This window comes from Ranitomeya imitator, chromosome 9 (genome assembly GCF_032444005.1).
Source record: "Ranitomeya imitator isolate aRanImi1 chromosome 9, aRanImi1.pri, whole genome shotgun sequence".
Lineage (NCBI taxonomy): Eukaryota > Metazoa > Chordata > Amphibia > Anura > Dendrobatidae > Ranitomeya > Ranitomeya imitator.
The window spans coordinates 54876033-54902649 of record NC_091290.1 but is presented as its reverse complement, the minus strand read 5'-3'; the positions used below and the strand labels follow the sequence as shown (position 1 = coordinate 54902649).

Here is a 26617-nt window from a genome sequence, read left to right as displayed (position 1 = left end):
TGCATGCTGGCCGAAATATTGGATTAAAGTTCATTCTCTGTCCTCCGTAGAACAGCAAGATTGCCTTGCGCAGGCGTGTACTACGAAGGACAGAGAATGAACTTCAATCCAATATTTCGGCCAGCATGCAGCCAGCAGGTAAGGAAAGGGTGAATCGAACACCCGAAAAATCCGCCCATATGACCCAAAACCAGTCCCGCCAAATTCAGGTGACAGGTTCCCTTTAATCTTTTACAGGACCCTATGATACAAAACCGCAACGTATCCGTAAAATCAGAGGCCACAGTGATGGACCGTACGGCATGTGATTTTTCGGAGTGTAATCGCAGCATACTGCGACTTTTTCCTCATGCTTTTTCCTCATTTTTCACTCGTCCGATTTATAGGCTAGTGTGAACGAGCCCTAAAGGGAATCTGTCAGCAAGTGTTTGCTATGGAATCTGATAGCAGCGTGATGTAGGGGCAGAGAGCCTGCTCTAGATGTAGCAATGCTAGAATGCTGCTATCTGTATAGCCCCGCCCACACCACTGATTGGTAGCTTCTTGTGTTTAGTGCGCAAGCTGCCAATCATTGGTGGGGGCGGGGTAACACAGATTAGCTGGACTGGCTTGCCCGGGACACCTAGTCCAGCAGTGATAATCTCCTGCTGATAAAACACTGATCACATTGAAACTACTATTAAAGCTGTTAAACAAGTGACAAATCCCTGGAATGAGGGTCTTTGTCCCAACATTATGCAGCTTTCAGATTAAACAGAATAACCTGGTAACCGATTCACTTTAAGAAGAGGAGTATGTGCGGCCAACAATCACTTTGACAGTAATCAGGTCATGGCACTCCTCATCTCAGCCTGCATTATAAATCTGAATTTTATACACATATAGTTTAGGTAGGGAATTGTCTTTACCCAAGTTCTGAATATAAAATGTTCATACAAAAACAAAATAATATTAAAAGTTAATCCAATCTGCAAGAGCATATTAATAGTAAACAGGAGTGGACACCATGATAAATGTTTTCTGTACAAAACAAATGTTCTCTGCATACAAATCTCCGAAAAATAAGGACAAAATACTATTATATTATATATATTTGCTTCAGGACTGGTCTGGAGCTCAGGATCCTTTGCATAATTTCTTTTTTAATATTATGTTTTCTTAGGTTTTAAAAATCTACTATTTCTATGGACACATGTTCTTCTTCTACTTTGTTGGACCTACTGGTGTAACTGGTGTTGGTCACGAGAAGAAGAACAAAAGGTAGACCCATAATATTGTATGAATGACCTAAGGGCTTTCTTTTAGTAAAATGTCTCCTAAAAGTGAAGTTTTTGGAGAAGAAAGATGGGATGTCCACTTGTTGAAGTGGCTTTTATGAAATTTTGGTTGTTGACCTTCTCGAACACTCACTTGGTTCTGAGATTCCCGGATGCCAAGTGACTCTGAACGGTGTGCCAACGACCTCTTCCTGGTTTTCCCAGGCCTGGTTCGCTGTGATGGCTTTGGGAAGACATACTGATCTTCATGCTGTCGTTTCGAAACTGCTTGTCCCCCATCCGACCATCTTTATCCAATAAACCAGAGGTGCCACATGCAGCCGATTTACTACCAGACAATACTGTGCCACTGAAAAAACGCCCACGTGCAAAGAAAGGACACGCAAATGTGGAGACAGAAACAAACAGTGGTGGAAAAAAAACATATACACACAAACAAAGACACCAGATAAAAAAAAAAAGAGAGAAAGAGAGATAGGTCAGCTCTGCAAACCAATAGCATCATACAACATATACAAAAATAACCCAAATCATCTTTTGTTAGAAGAGGGAGGAAGACGGCAGCCTGGGTATGATGACGGTAAAAAGTTCCACATCTCAAGAAACAACATAGGGTTAACATGGAGAAAATCTGTCGGGAGAGGCACCAGACAGCTAGCCAGCCACAGGAAGAAAGAGGCGCGTTAGTGAATCAGACCACACAGTGCGGATGTAGAGCACACTCTGCTTTAACGGGCAACCCTTCCTGGCGTTGGGTGGAATAGGAGTAGAGGTCGAAGGGAGACTAGATAGGAGGTGCGTCTGTTAGAGGAAGCTAGGATGGGTTGCTCGTCTCCATGGCTTATCCGCCCATGGGGGTGAAGTGGAGCGAGGGTTAGAGGAGCAGGTGGGAGGAGGCGTGTGAGAGGAGTCGGGGAGTTGTACATACTCACTACATACGACCATACCAGCCAATAGAAAGACTCACTTGAGGGCCAGCCTTGGGTCACCATAGGGGGCGTAAGGTGAAATGTTTAGGATAAACTCCTTTGGAGGGTAAGAGCTCCATTTCTGGTGGGCTGTGCTGTCATTGTTATTCCAAAAGTCTTTGTCTAGATCACTAAATTGGCAGAAAAAGAGAAAAACAAAAAAAAGAAATACTAGAAAAAAGCCTGAATCCCTGGTATGGAGCGAACGAGGAGGAAGGGAGTTAATGTCACATTGTGGCCTGAAAGTGTTCGGGAGAGACATGGAGAGGAGAAAGACGTTTGTTTGTTAATTAACGGATCCAGGTTCTCTGGAGGAGAGGAGGCAAGAGTTTAATATAGGAAGGTTGAGTTGGCGGCGCAGAGCAGATCCCGAAAGCTGAAAGAGAGGGAGGGAAAAAGAATGCATTGATTATGTCACCCAGAAGTGTCACCCCTTCCCACTCCTTTCTGTCCTCCCCCCCCCCCCCCCCCCGTTTTACTTGTCATGAACCCAAATTAATTACACTCCTCTGTGCAACGATCTTCGCACTCACAATCTGAAGAGAGAGGTGCTTTAAATTAAGAGGCTGTAAAAAGCCGCTTTCATTTCTGCCAACAATAGAGGGCGTAGTGCACCCGCGGGTCACAAACAAGGCGTCATTGGAGATCAGAGCTGATCAGTGACTGACCGTCCTGTTCATTATAAAGTTGCAGATTGCTCGCGTCCCCTAACCTTTCAATGGATTTTCTCAGGCGCTATAAATAGAAGCTACTTTAATTACGGTAAAATCAGGACAAGAATAAAAGGTTTTCAGAAGCGGCTAGTGAATCAGTCGGCGTTCCGCATCAAATTGCCTGCTTAAATACAATGCTAAATCCTGTAATCTCAAGGATTGTCATTAGAAATCCCCTTACCCAGAGGGCTTAATAGAAAAGACGAGCGTTACGCACTGATTTACCCCAGAATAATGGGCTACAAGATGATTTAGGTGTGATACAATCAAACTCCGCCGACCCACTCATATTTTTGTGTAATTTCTTAATCGGTTGCTCCTCGGCGATTGCTTGTTTGCTGTTGGATACTTATGTTTCATTGATGAGGAAACAATGAGGTCTTCGTTATTAGCGTGCGCACGATTAATCAACCTTGGGAAATCAGGAGCGAGCGCCACCAAATAACACCCTATCGAAGAGATATTTACTACCGCTCGCTTTGTGACTGCTAGGTAAGCGCTGATTATCTGAAAGAATTCTCATAGAATTGTTCACCCATAGGATATGAATGGCCAGAGTTGTGGAAATTGCATGTATAGATTTGGTTGTGACATTCTATGTAAGAGTGGGACTGTCATATAACTTCCCCTGAAGACAACAAATGTAGTGTGAATATTAACAAGTGATATGTGATTCTATTGTGTTTTGATAGTATAATGTAAAATGCATAGTGTTATAAGTGCCTATGGTAACTCTGTACACTCAGCTCAGGGGTAGGAACATTAGGGCAGATGGGCAGTGGTGGGCCTATTGGTGTATAAGTGATAGGTATAGTATAAGTATTGATAGTATAGTGTTAATGTAATAAAGTAATGCAAGTGGAATGTAGGTGAAAGGATAGATCGTCCCAGCAACAAACTGCAGGAGCAGATACAGTTAAATGTTTGTGACCAGCCCAGCATGAGGGGGACTATTAGGATTCCTGGTTTAGTCAGTTTGAGTTAGTGTGAAGTTCAGATTCAGAGTGCAGTGGGCTAGAGGCACGCGGAGAACATATTCTGACAGCATGAGGTCATACCAAATTTCCTGTGGACCTTCCTGTAATATTTAGGGCCTATGGCCCGAACTTGGCACTGAGGAGTGTGTCTCGATCCCTTCCACCCAGACAAAGTCGAACGGGGAACCACATAAGAGAAACCAAGGGAATTTCACGAGTGCGGTGGGGCCGGATGGGCAATTCCTGTGGCTGACACGAGGATCAAGTGTAGGAATAGTCCAAGCTGAACGTGAGCAGAGGCTTGAAATATACTGCATTAACGATACTGGAACTGGAAGGTGCTGTGTCCGAAACTGCGTGTTAAAGACTGTTGTATGTGAACCGCCCAGTAAAGTTGAACTTGCTATAATGAACCGGGCGTCCCCTGACGCGTGTGTGGTGGTCCTGGACCAATACCGGGCCTACATTGGCTTTAGCATTAGCTGCACTAGCATGACATGGAATCTCAGTGAAGGCTGCACATCAGCTAGGAAAGTACTAACATTATTTTTCTTCAGCTATGGAGTAAAGTAGCTGGAGTAGATCCTATGCCAACAATATTTCTGTTCTTTTAGGAAGTCTGCATGCACACATCAGTGTGACACATCTGTGTCCTGTCTGTTTTTATTGGACAGAGAACTGACCCATAGCGTTTCACTGATCCATTCACTCACCACCAGTTTTAAAAATGGATCATTGTCTCCAGATCTATTCTCATTACTTTTGCAAATCAGACTAAGCCAAGTCTATGTGCATCCATATAAAACAGGTGAGACATGGAAAACTTACATGGAAGATCTGAGTTTCATCCATTTTCAACTGTCAATGGATAAAAAAATTCTGATAATCTACTTGTTTTAGTGAAAAAAAACGGATGAAAAAACCCAGATGTGACTAGGATGATGGCAGATAAAAAACCTAAACAGTTCATTTTTCTCGGATGGTAACACACGGATGTGTGAATGCAGCCTCGGGGCTGTTTCAGATGTCTGCGATAATCGGTCTGATGTTGGATCACAATCCACGGGCCGGCTGCACATCTCCTGAGCGGAGCGTGATACCGTCATATATTTCTATAAAGCTGTCACACTTGGATCAGGAGATGTGCGGCGGCCGGCCCGTGGATTGCGATCCAACATCAGACCGATTATCAAGGACATCTGAATCAGCCCTAAATCTGAATTAGGGTTATTCTCCGAAACCCACAAAAAATTGTCATCTGCAAATATCTCCTGGGTTCCTACATAATGTGACACTTTCTGACTGGTCTTTATAAGAACTCCTTAACCTTGTCTGTAATGCAGTATGATTTTTTTTAATTGTGGTGTTGTTATAGGGTTGCCATTGAGATGCCATTATACTTTCCTATACATCTCTACTCATATACATACCTATGCAGACATTTTCTGATTAAGGCTACGTTCACATTAGCGTTGCGCCGCCGTGCGTCGGCGACGCAACGCGCGACGCACGCTAAAACGCGCGCAAACGCGCAAAAACGCGCGCGTTTTGCGACGCGTGCGTCGTTTTCCGACGAAAATCGGACGCACAGAAAATGCTACATGTAGCGTTTTCTTGCGTCCGACGCTAGCGTCGGAAACGACGCACGTGGCGAAAAACGCCACCAAAACGACGCACGCGTCCCCTATGTTAAACATAGGGGCGCGTCGCCGCTGCGTCGCCGGCGCAACAGCGACGCACATTGGCGGAACGCCAATGTGAACGTAGCCTAATTCTGTTTAAATCCATCAGAAATAATGGACCCAGAATGGAATATCTCCATGCACACAGATTCTGATGGAGCCTTTATGGCCACCCATGGAGGCTATACGGCTCTGAACTAAACGATCTGTCATGCCCCACAACTTGGGAATTATATAGTATTGTATTGTCATTGTGTTGTTGTTATTCTGGTATGCAATTAAGCTTGCCTTCCAGAAGTTTGTCCCTCCTCTCTCCCGGTAGCCCAGGTCTAATTTAAGTAACCTTCCTCCTGTGTCAGTGTTCGTTAGCCATATTCATCTAAAGCTCATCTCTATACACAGCTCTGGTTCAGAACTGTCTTTTTACTTACTGTATTTGTGCATAATGCAAGAATTCAGCTTGAAAATAAAACTTGTTCAGGAATCTTCATACATGCCTCTGCATTAGAGTTTAGCTATCAGATTAAATCACTTTGTGTGAGTACTGGCACATACACACATCTATAGAAATGATGTCTCAAGAGCCCCACAGTCGCAGCCTAATTATGGAGCCGAAATTGGATCCTACAGCCTACGCGCACTGCCATACAGGATCCACTATACTGTTCAGCCATGTGCACGACCCCTCTGGTCTATAATGCAACACTTGCATATAATAATCAGCCCAGTTTATAATGCTAATTTGTGCAATTTCTTGTGCAATGTTCAACACTAGAAAAGAAAATCTCCAACATCTTTACATTACAGGATCCTTACAGCGTACTAATTTTGCGAAGGAGATGGCCAACCCTACCCCATGTAAAACTTTACTTTAAAGATAAGCGTCTCCCATATGAAAGCCTTTAATCCCTGTCCATCTTCACTGCATTTTATAGTGCCAGTATGTGAACCGTGATGTGTATATTGGGCAACAATGAATGACCGTGGAATCCTGGCAGAAGCATTACAAGATGCCTAAGAGCTGAAATTGTGAGAATCTAAGTAAAGAAAAAATGTAATTGCTCCTGCATTGCTCGTACTTAACGAAGTTAGAAAAGTTATAATTAATGTGCGGCATTTGTACAGCACAGATATGTGGGCTGTCGATTTCCCTTCTTCCACTGGCTCACTACATGTGTAATATGGATTTTATGTCCTACAAAAATTAAGCCAAATTAGAGCCGTCACCTTTTCTTGTGATACCATTTTGCCCAATTTGGGCAGCTCCGGAGGTGGCACGGTTGATTTCAAGCTTTATGGTCCTGGGTTTATATCTACCTAGGTATATTTTCTTCCCATACTCCATAAATATATTGATAGGCTAAATGACTCTTTAGGAAACAAGCATCTGATTCAGGTATGGTAACATATACATTTAGGTTTTTCAAAAAGCCATGCTCAAAGACAAAAAAAAACTGCATGTTGTAATACATTTTTTCCCATTGCTTAGATTTCAAGAGGACATGGTGGATGAGCAATGCATGTAAATTTAATAAAAGTTATATGCCAGCATAGAAAAGACAAGAATTTTGCCATGCTTGCACTACGCAGTAATCTAAACTCCTGTAAGACATACAAGAGCTTTTCGATAACACAATATACTCTCGAGGCATGTAGTGCGAGCTGTCCTGTTCTACAAATTTCACTAGTATTGACACCAGACTGTCAGTTGTCACCCACATGTGAGGCCAAAGGTGTGCTCTCTAGAGTATTGGACTCAGATATTAGATCTTCATCCCTTTCTTCTGCCAGGAGTTAAGCAGAGAGCTCGGAGTCGTTGTTAGGCGGACCTTTGTTCTGAAGAACCAGAATGTGCCGCACATTTAGTATGTGGCTCTGGAGATTATTAGATATGACTACGGACCAGCTCTGATCCTTCTCACTCCTGTCAGGATTACACTTTGCCGAGGCTTTTGATGTCAATTGGTACTGCACAAAATTCAACCAGAAGTTCAAAGGCTCCCTTTGGACATTTTCCTGTTCTGTACCATAATTAATCTGCCAATTTCTCTTGTGGGTCCCACTCTCTAAGGGTCTTCCAAAGGCAGATGAAAAGCCAGCTCAACTCGAAAAAGCTGTGTGCCTATTTCATTACCAAGTCAAAGAGGCTCTTCACGAGCGGTTGAATTAGAAAGCTTTTCTATTTTATTTCACCCTGTCCTAAACAACCATTACTGAAAATTCTGTAGGGATATCTGTTAATGTAACTCACATAAACCCATCGATTCCCTGCCAATTTCATTAGTATTTACCCAACCCTTTTATAAAATATCTTTGCAGTCCAGCTGACAGCATTTCGCGGTTACACGGAGATTTCACACAAAAAATAGGACACACCGTGATTTCTGCACTGCCATCTTTGTCTGGTCAGGATGAATGCCTGGAACCTTGCAGTCATTGCAACCTCTTTTAACTATTACGGCTATAGAAATATGCCCACGTTCCCAGGATTCAATCATGCTATTAATGTTCTGTAGCGTGTTTGACACTGACAGATCTCTTCTTCCATTAATACGAGGATATTTCTTCTTGCATCAATCTGGCGTCTGTTCCCATATGCAGATAACCCACGTGTTTTGCATTAACTATGCTTTATTACCATAGACATCTATGAAGCAATCATATGAACTGATTAAAAGCCCTACAAGAGCCCCATCAATCCCAACTGTGAGACTGGTGCCTGATGTCCTTGGACGTAACAATAATAATGTAGTAAGGTAAAGTGGAAATCACAGTGGTGATGGATATCACTCATCGCACTAAAGATGCCCAACTAACCTATTCTTCACATTGTGGTTCTAACCTTTAGATAGAGCCAACCCCACACCTAAGCAAGGAGATGGCCAAAAATTCCAAAAATTACATACATATTGAGGCTAAAAACAACAAGTCCATTCAGTTCTTTCTATTTTGACTGTATTGTTGATACAGAGTGTCAAGATATGACACTCTTCGAGTGTCCAGTGTTCTTCTGGTTGCCACGCTGTTTGTTTTTTGCTCCTCTTTGGCTTTGGGATATGCACGTGTGCCAAATCCCACCACAAGTTAAGGTGAGCCGATCACCCAGCCAATTCCCAAGTCCCCCAAACTTTTAACGACCTGTCCCCGTCACTCTGAGCCTAATTTATACGGTTGTCTGCATTCCTGAGAAGACATAGTAGATGTGTTTGCTCTTGCACCATTTCGGTATAGATCCAGCCTGTGTTCTTGACCCTGTCTACTACCGGTCTTGACTTGTGCCTGATCATCGCTCACAACCAAACTCAATTTTCTTCACCCCTTGCTCCATCTGACCACGATCCCTGTCTACTTCCTTGGTATCATAAATAGTTGACTTCAACTCATCAGAATAACACCCTGAAACAATGACCCATTTCCATCATTTTGAACATTTATAATTTATTTTTTCAAGAAATGCATCCAGGACAGTTTTTGGAATCACTGCTCTTACACTGGAGACACTTTCTGCATTCTATCCACGATGGATACCCTCCTGATAGATCTACAATCCTGCCTCGAGTGAGATCATTAATCATAATCATGTAACCGTGAGATGTGCATTATTATGTGTGCTGAATTTCTGTCTCCAATCTGCCTTCTGAATTGCAGTTTGCAGCCTGATCCAAGTTTTTTTTATTTTTTCTCCTATGGGAATGCCTCTCCTAGTAATATAGGCTGGATGTGAGCTCTGGGTGTAACTTCACTTGCTGCCATGTATTAACACAGCTTATTCCTCTCTGTGTAATTCTCCATTTCTGTAGCTTGTGTTCTCTATCCTCCTTGAGATACTTTCTCTCATCTCACACTGCAGATCTTAGTACAATCTCCTCCCTGCTGCTATCTCTAACACTGAGAGAAGCGAGAGCAGAAAGAGCTATCAGAACCATGAGCGGAAGCTGTTGCAGATTTGTTACATTTTTGAAAAAAAACAGCACTAAATAGATTTTAATGATAACTGTTTATAAAATTGCTTAACTTTGCATATAAGAAGCAAATGAACAACTATATCATTTTGGCAGATCATAAGGCTTATGTATTTTTAAGAGATTAAAGAACTTTAGAATGGGATTCTGTGTGTGCTGGGAGTGTTTGCTATTATTTTAGGCTTCCACATTTCTGTGCAGGCTCACACGCTACTTATTCTATCATCAATTTCATTTACATAGCTATGTATGTGAGTGTTTGACTAAATTACTTGATAATATCCAAGAATTACACATCAGGCAGAGAAGCATTGCCGCCTTTGTCAAAGCTAACAACTTTCAATTAGATTTAAAGCAACTTCTGTGTATGGATGCTGATACATCTGGCAGGGCATGGTGCCAGAATTCTCCCTAGTCCCCAGAAAGCTGCATCTTTTTTAGCCCAGAGGAAATGTCGAAAAATGTCGCGAAATGTCTCTTTCATAACCTTCTGAGTGAAGAACTACCAGCCGCGTCCTTACTAGATATAGTTTTTGGAAAACAATAAAAGATGTGTTACTTTGATATTTCATCAAAGTAAAAATATGATTACATTATCCCAGCATCTATTTAACCAATTACAACATGTTTGATCGTAACTGAAAATTCAGGACTGTTTCGAGCAATGCGCCTCGCGGTAAGCTATCTTTCATAATTAATGATCAGATTAAAAGGGTATTCTCATCTAAGGTGGGCTTCCTTATTGAGACATGAGAGGTCTACTGACTCCTGCTCAGGTAGCCCCTAAACTATGGTCGTAAAATACCTTATTCTCAAAATCAGAAGAAAATGATGGCTTTCAAGACTAAGTCACAGCCGAAAAATAGTGATTTAGGCGGACAGATGAGGAAAAGCTTATGTATAGCCTATGAGAATAAATTCATTTTACTGTAATATTCCCTATCACAGGGAATAGGGCATTATATAAAGTAGTGCGCGGGGTTTTCTACAGCTATAAAGAATGATGCTCTTCTCTTCTATAGTGATCTACTCAAATGGGGAGAGAATGGTGTCACATAATCTATAATGAGCAAATTACGGGTCCGGCAGTCACAATCCCGCACCATCCATGACAGCTCGGTCTCAAAAAGCAGATTGCACGCAATCACTACGTATCTGAAAGTGTAGGAAGAAAAGGAGTGCGGGCGAGGAAGGCGAGGTAGCACCTGAAATCTGTAAGACAAGCATTACTGTCGAGAGGGAACGTATAGAAGGAAGAAATAGCCTGAGAGTATTACGTGTTTACAGAAATATATAGATTAAAATAAGAAATATTAGGATAAAATACAACACACGCAAATATTTATAAAAAAAAATCAATAAGAAATCATCCAACCAATCACATAATGATCCAGCCAACCAAACACATAACCAGCCAATCAATCGAGAAGAAAGTAGGTTCGCTATTACCTTGATATACTGGTGCTGAGAGCCATTACTGGGCAGAATGATTCTCGCAGTGGCCCTGAGCTGTTGTGACTCTATACTGCTTGTGTCGCAAACTGTCCCCTCGGTTTTGTGAGGAGAGGCTTGCACATCACCCAGGAAGTCATTACCCCATAATCACCATGTTTAACTCCTCTATGTAGCATTGTGTGGATGGCACTGGTACCGTAGGACGCGCGACTAAATTGGAGCAAACATATTAACCAGCGAGTGCCCACAGCCCTCCGCCAGCTGCAGATGGAAGGCTCTCGCATGCAGCTGGCCAGGAATCTCAGGAGCAATTAATATTGATATTAAACAGTGCTGATCCGCTGTGTCTGAGGGCAGCCATTTGTGCCCAAAATAGCCGCATGTAACGAAGCTCGTGGCAAAACAAATGCGTCACTGCGCAGGAGAAAAAAAATAAAATGTCTTGTGTCAGCGATAATAACATCGCACTCTATCTGTTGTGAGAATAAAAAAAAAATAATCGCGTTATATAAATTAACTCTGAAGTCTCTGTAATCCCATAACCCAGAGCTGGTTTTACAGCAAGTGTATGAAGTCTACGTAATAGAAGACTCACAGTAATGAAGACACTAAATATCATAGAGTAAATGGGACTGGAAGGATTGTTCTTCCAAAATCATTGCTGTGTCTCTATGTAACACTATGAAAACAATGACGAGAGAGAGTATGTAATGCAGAGAGGGGATAATAGTAACATAAACAGTATGAAAAAAAGAGAGTATGTAATGCAGAGAGGGGATAATAGTAACATAAACAGTATGAAAGAGAGAGTATGTAATGCAGAGAGGGGATAATAGTAACATAAACAGTATGAAAGAGAGAGTATGTAATGCAGAGAGGGCATGATAGTAACATAAACAGTATGAAAGAGAGAGTATGTAATGCAGAGAGGGGATAATAGTAACAAACAGTATGAAAGAGAGAGTATGTAATGCAGAGAGGGCATGATAGTAACATAAACAGTATGAAAGAGAGTATGTAATGCAGAGAGGGCATGATAGTAACATAAACAGTATGAAAGAGAGAGTATGTAATGCAGAGAGGGGATAATAGTAACATAAACAGTGTGAAAGAGAGAGTATGTAATGCAGAGAGGGCATGATAGTAACATAAACAGTATGAAAGAGAGTGTATGTAATGCAGAGAGGGATAATAGCAACATAAACAGTATGAAAGAGAGTGTATGTAATGCAGAGAGGGCATGATAGTAACAAACAGTATGAAAAAAAGAGAGAGTATGTAATGCAGAGAGGGCATGATAGTAAAATAAACAGTATGAAAGAGAGAGTATGTAATGCAGAGAGGGGATAATAGTAACAAACAGTATGAAAAAAAGAGAGAGAGTATGTAATGCAGAGAGGGCATGGTAGTAACAAACAGTATGAAAGAGAGTGTATGTAATGCAGAGAGGGCATGATAGTAACATAAACAGTATGAAAGAGACAGTATGTAATGCAGAGAGGGGATAACAGTAACAAACAGTATGAAAGAGAGAGCATGTAATGCAGAGAGGGCATGGTAGTAACAAACAGTATGAAAGAGAGTGTATGTAATGCAGAGAGGGGATAATAGTAACAAACAGTATGAAAGAGAGAGTATGTAATGCAGAGAGGGCATGATAGTAACATAAACAGTATGAAAGAGACAGTATGTAATGCAGAGAGGGCATGATAGTAACATAAACAGTATGAAAGAGAGTGTATGTAATGCAGAGAGGGCATGATAGTAACATAAACAGTATGAAAGAAAGAGATATGTAATGCAGAGCGGGCATGATAGTAACATAAACAGTATGAAAGAGAGAGTATATAATGCAGAGCGGGCATGATAGTAACATAAACAGTATGAAAGAGAGAGTATGTAATGCAGAGAGGGCATGATAGTAACATAAACAGTATGAAAGAAAGAGTATGTAATGCAGAGAGGGCATGATATTAACATAAACAGTATGAAAGAAAGAGATATGTAATGCAGAGCGGGCATGATAGTAACTAAAACAGTATGAAAGAGAGAGTATGTAATGCAGAGAGGGCATGATAGTAACATAAACAGTATGAAAGAGAGTGTATGTAATGCAGAGAGGGGATAATAGTAACAAACAGTATAAAAGAGAGAGTATGTAATGCAGAGACGGGATAATAGTAACATAAACAGTATGAAAGAGAGTGTATGTAATGCAGAGAGGGGATAATAGTAACAAACAGTATAAAAGAGAGAGTATGTAATGCAGAGAGGGGATAATAGTAACAAACAGTATGAAAGAGTGTATATGTAATGCAGAGAGGGCATGATAGTAACATAAACAGTATGAAAGAGAGAGTATGTAATGCAGAGAGGGCATGATAGTAACAAACAGTATGAAAGAGAGAGTATGTAATGCAGAGAGGGGATAATAGTAACATAAACAGTATGAAAGAGAGTGTATGTAATGCAGAGAGGGGATAATAGTAACAAACAGTATGAAAGAGAGAGTATGTAATGCAGAGAGGAGATAATAGTAACATAAACAGTATGAAAGAGAGAGTATGTAATGCAGAGAGGGCATGATAGTAACATAAACAGTATGAAAGAGAGAGTATGTAATGCAGAGAGGGCATGATAGTAACATAAACAGTATGAAAGAGAGAGTATGTAATGCAGAGCGGGCATGATAGTAACATAAACAGTATGAAAGAGAGAGTATGTAATGCAGAGAGGGCATGATAGTAACAAACAGTATGAAAGAGCATATGTAATGCAGAGAGGGCATGATAGTAACAAACAGTATGAACGAGAGCATATGTAATGCAGAGAGGGCATGATAGTAACATAAACAGTATGAAAGGGAGAGTATGTAATGCAGAGAGGGGATAAGAGTAACATAAACAGTATGAAAGAGAGCATATGTAATGCAGAGAGGGCATGATAGTAACATAAACAGTATGAAAGAGAGAGTATGTAATGCAGAGAGGGCATGATAGTAACATAAACAGTATGAAAGAGAGCATATGTAATGCAGAGAGGGCATGATAGTAACATAAACAGTATGAAAGGGAGAGTATGTAATGCAGAGAGGGGATAATAGTAACATAAACTGTATGAAAGAGAGAGAGAGTATGTAAAGCAGAGAGGGCATGATAGTAACATAAACAGTATGAAAGAGAGAGTATGTAATGCAGAGAGGGCATGATAGTAACATAAACAGTATGAAAGAGAGTGTACGTAATGCAGAGAGGGGATAATAGTAAAATAAACAGTACAAAAGAGAGTGCATGTAAAGCAGAGAGGGCATGATAGTAACATAAACAGTATGAAAAAAAAGAGAGAGTGTATGTAATGCAGAGAGGGGATGATAGTAACATAAACAGTATGAAAAAAAGAGAGAGTATGTAATGCAGAGAGGGGATGATAGTAACATAAACAGTATGAAAGAGTGTACGTAATGCAGAGGGGATAATAGTAAAATAAATAGTATGAAAAAAGAGAGAGTATATGTAAAGCAGAGAGGGGATAATAGTAACATAAACAGTATGAAAGAGAGAGTATGTAATGCAGAGAGGGGATAATAGTAACATAAACAGTATGAAAGAGAGTGTACGTAATGCAGAGAGGGGATAATAGTAACATAAACAGTATGAAAGAGAGTGTACGTAATGCAGAGAGGGGATAATAGTAAAATAAACAGTACGAAAGAGAGTGCATGTAAAGCAGAGAGGGCATGATAGTAACAAACAGTATGAAAAAAAGAGAGAATATGTAAAGCAGAGAGGAGATAATAGTAACATAAACAATGTGAAAGAGAGAGTATGTAATGCAGAGAGGGCATGATAGTAACATAAACAGTATGAAAAAAAGAGAGAGTGTATGTAATGCAGAGAGGGGATGATAGTAACATAAACAGTATGAAAAAAGAGAGAGTGTATGTAATGCAGAGAGGGGATGATAGTAACATAAACAGTATGAAAGAGTGTACGTAATGCAGAGGGGATAATAGTAAAATAAATAGTATGAAAAAAGAGAGAGTATATGTAATGCAGAGAGGGCATGATAGTAACATAAACAGTATGAAAGAGAGAGTATATGTAATGCAGAGAGGGCATGATAGTAACATAAACAGTATGAAAGAGAGTGTATGTAATGCAGAGAGGGCATGGTAGTAAAATAAACGGTATGAAAAAAGAAAAAGGGTGCATGTAATGTAGAGAGGATAATAGTAAAATAAACAGTATAAAAAAAGAGAGCGTGCATGTAATGCAGGAAGGGCATAACAGTAAAATAAACAGTATGAAACAAAGAAAGAGTGTATGTAATGCAGAAAGGGAATAGTAGTAAAGACACATGGGCACAACAAACTGGTTCATTTTACCCATCAAAGTATTAAAGGCATTTGCCCTGGTCTATGAGATGATCTCTGATATTGTTCCTCTGACAGTAGGGAGGAAAAGGCCGATGGCACCAACAACAGGTAGTGTATGATGTTCAGTATTTGGTCAGTATTTTACATCAGTATGTGTAAGCCAAAACCAGAAGTGATGAAACAGAAGTGGTGACGTGTTTCTATTATACTTTTCCTCTGTTCCACTCCTGGTTTTGACTTTCAAATACTGATGTAACATATTGAACATGTGAACGGGGCCTTAAAAAGAGGGTATCCAATGTCATGAATTTTTTTAAAAAACAAGACGTATGGTGTAAAATATTTTATGGCGTAAAATAAAAAAAGGAATAATACTGATCTTGAAAGGGAATCCGTCAGTAGGATAAACCCTCCTAAGCCATCTATATGGGCATGCAGGACACAGGAAGGTGTCTAAAATGATACCTTGATATCTGTGATCCAATGTCTTATTCCAGAGTAATCCACATTTTTTTTTTAGTAATAAATGAAAATCTATATATATAATTGCCTAAGGGTTTTTCCGTCTGTCTGTCTGTCTGTCTGTCTGTCCTGGAAATCCCGGCTCTCTGAATGGTCGAGGCCGCCAGGCCTCGACCAATCAGCGACGAGCACAGCGACGATGATGTCATAAAGGACGTAGATATCCCGCGTCTGATTGGTCGAGGCCGCCAGGCCTCGACCAATCAGCAACGGGCACAACGACGATGATGTCATAATGGTTGCCATGGCGACGATGATGTCATAAAGGTCGCACAACAGACAACCATACACAAATATGCACAAATCATCATTGGCCATATACTACGGGGACATGTATATTCTAGAATACCCGATGCGTTAGAATCGGGCCACAATCTAGTATAAATATAAATGAGCTGTTAAGATCTATGGGCCGGACATAGATCTCTGTAAGAATTTGCCTCCAGAGCTTATTTTAAATGAAAGGGGGCGTTACCAGTGTGAGACATGTAATGACTGAGTCTGTTCCTATAGTTCTAATCTCACTATAGAGCATATATAACACAGCACAACATGCTGTGAGGATTCACTAGTCTGTAGTCACACAAAGTCCCAAGCCTCAGCGTGCGTTTATGAGGGATTGGACCTGTCAAACTAATCTGATCAGCTTCTACGAGGAGGTGACACTGGACCAGGGTAACGACATGGATGTTGTCTATTTGCAGTTTTCAAAGACATTCGATACAGTGCCACATAAAGGTTTGGTACATAACATGTGATCAATGGAAGTAGAGGAAAATATGTTATTGGGTCAACAACTGGATCAGTGATAAAAAAAAAGAGTGTGATTATTAAATCAACATGCTCAGATTTGGCGACAGGGGTCAGTTTTGGGCCTTCTTCTTTTTAACATATGTACTAATGACCTTGTAAAGGGCTGAGAGAGAAAAACATCAATATGCAGATGATACTAAACTCTGCAAGGTGATCAACACAGGAGATGATAATTTTATATTACAGAGGGATTTGGGGAATCTGGAGGCTTAGGGTACCATCACACTATACGATTTACCTACGATCACGACCAGCGATATGACCTGGCCGTGATCGTAGGTAAATCGTAGTGTGGTCGCTGGGGAGCTGTCACACAGACAGCTCTCCAGCGACCAACGATGCCGAGGTCCCTGGGTAACCAGGGTAAACATCGGGTAACTAAGCGCAGGACTGCGCTTAGTAACCCGATGTTTACCCTGGTTACAAGCGTAAAACTAAAAAAAAAACTAACAGCACATACTTACATTCTGGTGTCCGTCAGGTCCCTTGCCGTCTGCTTCCCGCACTCACTGACTGCCGGCCGTAAAGTGAAAGTGAAAGCACAGCCGCTGTGCTCTGCTTTCACTTTACGGCCGGCAGTCACAGTGCGGGAAGCAGACGGCAAGGGACCTGACGGACACCAGAATGTAAGTATGTGCTGTTTGTTTTTTTTTAGTTTTACGCTTGTAACCAGGGTAAACATCGGGTTACTAAGCGCGGCCCTGCGCTTAGTAACCCAATGTTTACCCTGGTTACAAGCGAACGCATCGCTGGATCGCATCGCTAGATCGCTAGATCGGTGTCGCACACACCGATCTAGCGATGACAGCGGGAGATCCAGCGATGAAAGAAAGTTCTAAACGATCTGCTACGACATACGATTCTCAGCAGGATCCCTGATCGCTGCTGCGTGTCAGACACAGCGATATCATAACGATATCGCTGGAACGTCACGAATCGTACCGTCGTAGCGATCAAAATGGTATAGTGTGACGGTACCCTTAGGCTGAGAAATGACTATTGAACTGCAAGTAGATAAATGTAAGGACATGCGACTGGGCAGAGTAAATGAAAATATATAATTATGTAGTAAATGACAAGACCCTGGCTAAAAGGCTGTCAGTAAAAAAGAGACTATTGGTGGAGAACAAATTCAACTTTAGTGATCAGTGTCAGGCGGCTGCTACAAAGGCCAATTAATTCATGAGGTGCATTAACAGAGGCATGGATGCTCATGGCAAGAACATAGTTTTGCCTCCATACAAGACACTAGTGCGGCCACACTTAGAATACAATATACAGTGTATAAGAAGCTGATCTTAAGTGGGCGCAGAAAAGCGTGACCAAGGTTATTAAGGGAATGGGTAGACTGTACTATCAGAACAGGTCATCAAACTTGGGGTTATTCAGTTTGGAAAAAGGAAGGCTTAGAAGTGATCTTATTACAAAATGAGGGGAGAGTATAAAGATCTTTCTAATCTAATCTAATCTAATCAATGATGGAAAAGAAGCATCCTCTCCATCTGGAGGAAATAAGGTTTAATCACCACAGCTGCAGATTCTTTACGGTACGAGCAGTGAGATTATGGAACTCTCTGACACATGATGTGTTTAATGGTTCATTCACTCAACAAGTTCAAGGCCTGGATGTCTTACTTGAAAATATATTATTACAGGTTATGGGCATTCGATTCTGTGATGGGGCGCGTTGATTCAGAGAATTAGTCTGATTGCTGTTGGTAGAGTCGGGAGGGAGTTTTTCCAGTAATTTGAGAAAATTAGCATCTACCTCATTGTTTTTTTTTTTACTTTCTCTGGATTAACACATTCCAGTATAGGGTTGAACTTAACGGACCTGTGACTTCTTAGAACTTTAGTACTAGGAAAAATGGCCGCACTGCACTCTGCTGTAAGTAGGCAGTCTGGGCTACAACGCCAATCAGAAGAAAGGGGCTAGGGCTGGGTGTACAAACGTCTGTGCAGAAATTAAGGGGTTTTTCACAAGAAGTAAGAATAAGGAAGTATAGAAAAGTACAAAAGCTAATGAAAGTATATTGGAATTCTGTATAAATTTGGGTTTTCTAACTATTTTTAAGATTATTTTAAAAAGTGAACCTATCCTGTAACTACATTCGAAATCATTGCACAATAATGAATATGTTTTAGGAAAGTGCTCAATATTCCCAGTAATTCAGCTACCGACCTCATTTGGAACTAGTAAGTGCCAATTACTAATCCTATTGTGCCATACAGCGGGGTATGCATTGTTAGATCTGTGCCTGCCCCCTGGCATCACCTAAGCATTATAATCTTGGAGTTTTTCAGCTTTTATTGCAGTAAAAAAGAAAAAAAAATCAATTTTGCTGTCACTGCTTTCTTTTCAAATGCCATCACGCTAAGCGCTGTGCCAGTTTCAACATGGTTACTCATCTGATTAGTCTTATATTTGTACACATGCCGATATGTCATTCTGTTCAGTCTATAAGCAGTTTTATTTGAAGAAATAGATTTTTTTTTTTGGAAATAATACACTAGACTCTTTCTAAACATTGCCTACTAACTCATAGTCATCTTGTTTTGGAAATTCATTTCGCAGCAGATGGTACCTAGTAAAAACAGTGCATGGCTCAAGTCTTGGAGCACACGGCACCACTTGTGGTCTTCTGATACATCCTCCATCGACTTGTGATAGAATCCCAGAATTTTAGAGTTGGAGGGACCTCCAGGGTCATGTTGTCCAACCCCCCTGCTCAATGCAGGATTCACTAAATCATCTCAGACATACATTTATTTAGCCTCTGTTTGAAGACTTCCATTGCAGGAAAACTCACCACCTACATTGAAGGAGAACTCACCTCTTCTCGTGGCAGTCTGTTCCACTTATTGATCACCCTCACTGTGAAAAAGTTTTTTCTAATATCTAATCTTTGTCTTCTCCCTTTCAGTTTCCTTCCGTTGCTTCCCGTGTTTCCATGTGCAAATGAGAATAATGATGATCCCTCTACACTGTGACATCCCTTCAGATATTTGTAGACAGCTATTAAGTCTCCTCTTAGCTTGCTTTTTTGCAAGCTAAACATTCCCAGATCCTTTAATCGTTCCTCATAGGACATACTTTGTAGTCTGCTCGCCATCCTGGTTGCTCTTCTCTGAACTTGCTCCAGTTTTTCAATGTCTTTTTTAAAATGTGGTGCCCAGAACTGGACACAGTATTCCAGATGAGGCCTGACCATGGAGGAGTAGAGGGGGATCATTGCTTCTCTTAATACATCCTAGAATTGTGGTTGCCCTTTTTTGCGGCTGCATCGGATAGGTAGGAGTAATGCGGTCAACTATGCCACCTTCTTGGTGGCCCTCTGGAGGCGAGGTGGTTAAGATTTACTGCTGTCCCTAGGTGCACTACTCTTGGTTCCAATTCTAAATGAGGTGCTGGGATTGCTTATTGTGGAAAGCTCTTAGCATGAGACCCTGGATGACATGCAGACATTCAGAGCAAAGTGACAGCTTGACCTTCACAAGGGACACAAAGAAAAAAAAAAACGATCGATGTGCTATAAGGCAGCTGCATGTCCTTTATCCACATGCCTCGAGAAATCATAGCCTAATTAATAACCCCCCCACACTCCAATTCCCACCCAGGAACACTCTCTCCTCTCCATATCTGATCCCAACTCTTGCATTGACATGGTGGAACAAAAGAAGCCTCTACTGAGAAGGTGGAGAAGAGCAAAGTGATAAGAGCAAGTGCTTTAGAAGACAAATCAGATCATGTCAGTAGGGAAATAAGGAATGTGAGTGTACAAAATATTATCTCCGTGTCCCGGCGCTCACATCTTCTAAGATGAGATATTGCACTCCCACTGCGCTATCCAAGAACATGCAGTCTGTGGGTCAATACAGGGAAATATGCATTTCAAGGTCAAATCATCTCTCAAGAACAGAATTCACAGATGGGGACATGCAGGATCCACTTAATACTAATATATTCCAGCTGCGTCTGTCACATTAGAAAGGTGATGTACAGGATAATGTGACATGCAGCCCATAGTGAGGAGAATTCATATTAGCTGAGTGTCTTCGTTAGGAGAGAAATCACTCGTAGGCCCGACAGATTATATTACGGGTAGAGTCTATGCCTTCTTCAAAGGGTCTTCTATAATTCCATACTTGCCTCATGAAATATTTAAAGAAACCCTCCTCCTCCCATCAAAGTTTTATTCCTCTTAATAAATTGCAGTCATCGTGTTATATAGCCCTGTGTACTTACAATTGCTCATTTAGCCTTTCTACCCAGATAATTCTTCTCTTTTCTCTGCTCTATGTAGAAACATGAAGTCTCTTCTCTCTGCATGAGTCATCAATGCTTCAACTCCTGACCCAGCTGCTCCCTCCATCCCTCTGCCAGGGACTTTTGCAGTGATGACTCACGCAGAGAATATTAACCTCCTGTTTCTATACAGACCTTAGAAGGATTCAGATAGTCTCGTTTTTCATTAGGTGATGTCATAGACCTAATGGAAAAGAGAAGAATGAGCTGGGTAGAAAGGCAAAATGAGCAATTGTAAGTATACAGTGCTATATAATATAAAGACTGCAATATATTAAGAGGATACACATTTTGATGATAGAGATTCTATAAAGAGTTTTTAATTATTATTTCATGAATCAATAGTACACATGAAAATAAGCAACTTGCTATAATATCTTATCAGAGAAATCTGTGCACTCTCAATTCATAGTTATAACCCATATTCAGTGTACACAGATTTCCTCCTTATAGAGATAGGAGATGGCTACTGGTGCTTATACATTTCTATGGAGTGGGGGAGGAGCTAGAGGCGGAGACAGACATTCTGCTGCAAGTTCCATAGAACTTTATGAGCACCAACTGTCATCTCCTATCTCAGTAATGGAAAAGTCTGTATTCACCAAATACAAATTTGAATTAATCATTTTGAGAATGAATGATCAGTTCAAAAGAAGAAAGAGCAACAGTAAGGCAGCACCACACCACAAATAAATTAATATGCAGGAAGTGGTTGCAAGTATGCAAAAAAAAAAAAGGTTGAAATGTTGCCATCAGCCTGTATCATGTGACGTATTAATAGAGAAAGAGTAACTTTTTACTACCGCAAATGCAGTTGTTGCTCTCTTCGCTTACAGGAGGAGAAAGGAGTGAATTTCTCTAATGAGATATATTACAAAGTTTCTTATTTTTACCTGTACTATTGAGTCATAACAATAAAAGAAACATTAAAAATGATGGCTACTCTTTAGGCCTGACGATGACCTTGCTTGCTGCCAGCTTGCTACACCAGTCAGAAGCTGACTCTTTTGCCTGTCCTTACCAACATCTGGGCACTTACCGGTATGCCTTTTCTTGGATAAAGTTCACAGGTCAAATTCAATTTAAAACAGCATAAAATCATTACAAATCCAAAGGTTAAAAAAACCATCGGAGTGATTTTAAAGGAATCCATTAGGTCAGAATGCTGCTGGATGAAGAACCTTGTGCATTGAGTCACAGCCTCGGCGCGTCTATCCGGTGAATATTAATTTATGAGTTTGTACACTGTCATTATTATACACAGCTGTCTCCATACAATGCATAATTGACTCTGCCACTACACAAAGACCGCACATCATCACATTTCCCTCCCAGCGCAAAGAATACAACAGAAATTCATCCCTGAAGCGATTTTCCTTTCCTTGATATTTTAGACTTCAATGAACAGACCTTGAAAATCTTTGTTTTCTAAATCCATGGCAAAGGATTGAACTGTCAGGGGTGAAGCGGGGCTGGTTTTGGACATAGTCGTCCATTATTTATACATAAAACCCACACATTTAGATATAAATATTAAAGGGGTATTCGTACAACCATAGTGTAAGCTACCACTGAGTGTAAAAAAATGGGGGTTCTGTGGCAACAAAGAGGGTACGTTGGGACGTTATATTTGCCATGGGAAATACAAAAATATCCAACTGCACAGAACTTGTGATCATTGGGTTCTTCATAGTTGCATACTCCGTGATTAGCCCAAAAATGGGAAACAGACCACCCCAAATGTTTTAACTAGATAGCTGTGCCACAAAAGTCTTTTTTTGGACATGACATGAAAATAAAGGAATGCTTTACTAGACAATGTATTAAAGAAAACCTGTCACTTGCCATAAATATATATTTTGCTTAAGGTACCGTCACACTCAGCAACTTTGCAAAGAGAACGACAACAATCCGTGACATTGCAGCGTCCTGGATAGCGATCTCGTTGTGCTTGACACGCAGCAGCGATCTGGATCCCGCTGTGCCATCGCTGGTCGGAGCTAGAAGGCCAGAACTTTATTTCGTCGCCAGGTCGGCGTGTATCGTCATGTTTGACATCAAAAGCAACGACGCCAACAACGAGCATAGGGCCCCTAGATGTGTGTCGGATCGGTACACTCCGGCTGTTTGACATGGAGCTAACAACCAGTGAGAACGAGAAGTGAGTCGCCGTTACGTCACTGGATCGCTCCTGCATCGTTCTGGAGTTGCTGTGTTTGACGTCTCTACAGTGACCTAATCAGCGACGCTCCAGCGATCTAGTTTAGGTCGGCTCGTTGTCTATATCGCTGCAGCGTCGCTGAGTGTGATGGTACCTTTAGCTGGCGTGAATGCCACTGTTCTTCTGAATCTGGCATTGTTTTTCTTTTGTTCCTGCTTCACTCCATTCCTGAGATATGGCCTTCTTTTCTCTGTAGGTACTCTACGGTCCCAAAGTTTAGGGTCAACCAGACAATTTTGTGTTTTCCATGAAAACTCATACTTTTATTAATCAAATGAGTTGCCAAATTAATTGAAAATCTAGTCCAGACATTGACAAGGTTTGAAAAAAAGATTTTTATTTGAAATAATAATTTTCTCCTTCAAACTTTGCTTTCGTCAAAGAATGCTCCCTTTGCAGCAATTACAGCATTGCAGACCTTTGGCATTCTAGCAGTTAATTTGCTGAGGTAATCTGGAGAAATGTCACCCCATGCTTCCAGAAGCCTCTCCCACAAGTTGGTTTGGTTTGATGGGCACTTTTTGTGTAAAATACGGTCAAGCTGCTCCCACAACAGCTCAATGGGGTTGAGATCTGGTGACTGTGCTGGCCACTCCATTACAGATAGAATCCTAGCTGCCTGCTTCTACCCTAAATAGTTCTTGCACAATTTGGAGGTGTGCTTAGGGTCATTGTCCTGTTGTAGAATGAAATTGGCTCCAATTGCTGAAGGCCAGCATCCTGGAGTCGCCTCTTCACTGTAGACGTTGACACTGGTGTTTTGCGTGTACTATTTAATGAAGCTGCCAGTTGAGGACCTGCGAAGCGTCGATTTCTCAAACTACAGACTCTAATGCACTTGTATTGTTGCTCAGTTGTGCAGCGGGGCCTCCACTTCTTTCTACTCTGGTTTTTTTTTAATCAGATACATTTTTATTGATCATAATAAATGTTATCTACTTATACAACAAGGTGCATTTGTGTTTTTTATTTTAACAAGAAAATATACCCCTTCTCCCCCCTCCCTCCCTCAGATAACCAACCCCAACTTTCCCCCCCTCCTCCACAAGAAGATCTTCTTTATTACAAACATATTGCATTATTAACATTGTTTTCCACAACCTCTTAATCATTCCCATTTAGCCATGGCTGCCATAGCTTTTGAAAAAATCCCATCCTATTCCTCTTGGTATAGATGCTTTTTTCGAGCTGGACAATATGATTCACTTGTGCAACAAACTCTCGTCTGGTTGGAGGTTCCTCCCTAATCCAGTATCTCGCAATCACTTTCCTTGCAACGAAGAGCAATCTAGCTATTGCCATTTTGGCAGTTTCATCGGCCGACAATTCCTCCACATACCCAAGTATACAAACCACTGGATCCCTGGGAACCGCACATCCATAAAGCACCCCAATTTGGTTCAACACTGCTACCCAATACGAAAAGAGCCTGGGGCACACCCACAACATGTGAAGCATACCCGCCTCAGTCTGAGTGCACCTAGGGCACTCAGAATCCAATCTCACTCCGGCTTTGAACAACAAGTCGGGTGTCCTATAGGCCCTATTAACCACATACAGCCGGTTTGTGCTCTCCTCTGAAGGGAATAGCACACACCGTTGTAGGAAATATTTAGTTTCTTGGCAATTTCTGGAATATGGAATAGCCTTCATTTCTGAGAACATGAATAGACTGTTGAGTTTCACATGAAAGTTCTTTTTTTCTGGCCATTTTGAGAGTTTAATGAAACCAACAAATGTAATCCTCCAGATTCTCAACTAGCTCAAAGGAATGTCAGGTTTATAGGTTCTCTAATCAGCCAAACTGTTTCAGCTGTCCTAACATACTTGCACAAGGGTTTTCTAGGGTATTCTAACCATCCATTAGCCTTCTTACGCAGTTAGCAAACACAAAGCACCATAAGAACACTGGAGTGATGGTTGTTGGAAATGGGCCTCTTTACACCTATGAAGATATTGCATTACAAACCAGACGTTTGCAGCTAGAATAGTCATTTACCACATTAACAATGTATAGAGTGTATTTCTGTATCATTTAATGTTAGCTCATTGGAAAAAACTGCTTTTCTTTCAAAAATAAGGACATTTCTAAGTAACCCTAAAGTTTGGAATGGTAGTGTAAATCTAGTCTTTTTAGACATGTGGACGTGATCATGAACTGCTTTCTGTATGGGATGTCTTGGGTGCCATGCCCAGTTGGCTAAAAATACCAGATCTACTTACATGGAAGAGAAGGTCGTATCTCAGGAACAGAGAGGTGAAGGAACAAAAAATAAAGACCACCAAAACCAACACCAGGCCAAAAAACTACACAAATAACAGGTTCTCTTTAATCCTTTTTTGAGGATTATAGTAGATTTTAGCAACTAGTCTCATTGTCGTATGTGGAGTCGGGAAGGAATTTTTCCCCTAATATTGAACTATTAGCATCTGCCCCCTGGGGTTTCAGCCTTCTTCTGGATAACCTTGTTAAGGCATAAGTTGACATTGATGGACTTAGCTCTACCTTCAATATTAAAAACTATCAAGCTATAATTACTGAATACTGTGCTTTGGATTTCCATAGCATTTATGGGAGAAGTGCTTTCAGAGACCCATGGAACAGTGGCCTATCTTGTAAATACATATAGGAAAGTATGGAGTTTAGGTGGGAATTATCCAACAAACACTTGTGTGGCCACCTATCTCTTGATTCAGTAATTCCACAGATTCCACAGATGTGATAGATCATTTACTGATGGCCAGCGGAGTAACTAAAATAGGTGCAAGGTTGGCAGTCTCACCCAGGTTCTGGAGCCTAAGGGGCACAAACGCTACCTTTGACCTATTTTAGTTACTATTACAGACCCATGACATTAAGGGCCCTGTTGGAGATTTTGGATTGGGGCACACGAGTTTCAAGTTACACCTCTGCAGATGGCTCCTGAGACACCTTCAGCATGTCCAGATCTTGGCTGGGGACCTGAGGTTGGCTTTAATATATTGAATCATTAAGTGTATTCTTCATATATGGCCATCAAGAGCATTGATATGGTAAGGGACGAAGGCAAAGAGACATCTCGTCTTGTAGGTCAGCTGGAAAGATGGAAATTGCAGGGCAATTCTCACTGCTGCACCTTCTGTAGAGTACTACGGTTTCTAGATCTTCATGATTGATTGGGGTCCATGACATTTTTGAAGATAACTTTCCTCTTTAAAAAAGCCTGGATTTATAACATACATGCCATACAATTCATATATCAGGATTCTGCTGAATGATGAAAAAATGAGTCTGAATATTAATGTCCAGTAAAAGGGATTTACATAATAAAACCTCCACTGCCGTCTGAAACTCTCTTTTCATAGT

The 26617-nt window shown here is 41.0% G+C and overlaps 1 protein-coding gene across 7 annotated transcripts in view; it reads right to left on the bottom strand.

The window, feature by feature from the left end:
- The window catches only part of SYT7 (synaptotagmin 7), a 542375-nt gene that overhangs the window by 207405 nt on the left and 308353 nt on the right, over window positions 1–26617 (bottom strand). For 2 of the 7 annotated variants that reach the window (XM_069740293.1, XM_069740294.1), the window contains exons 4-5: window positions 2245–2376; window positions 1411–1626 (exon numbers count right to left, since the gene is read on the bottom strand). The exons of 1 other annotated variant lie outside the window; for it this stretch is intronic. In XM_069740293.1, coding sequence (XP_069596394.1) covers window positions 1411–1626; window positions 2245–2376 — 348 coding nt within the window. Of the gene's footprint in view, window positions 1–1410; window positions 1627–2244; window positions 2377–11028; window positions 11229–26617 lie in introns of those variants that run through there. 4 more of the 7 variants (XM_069740295.1, XM_069740297.1, XM_069740296.1 and 1 more) reach the window with 3 other exon arrangements.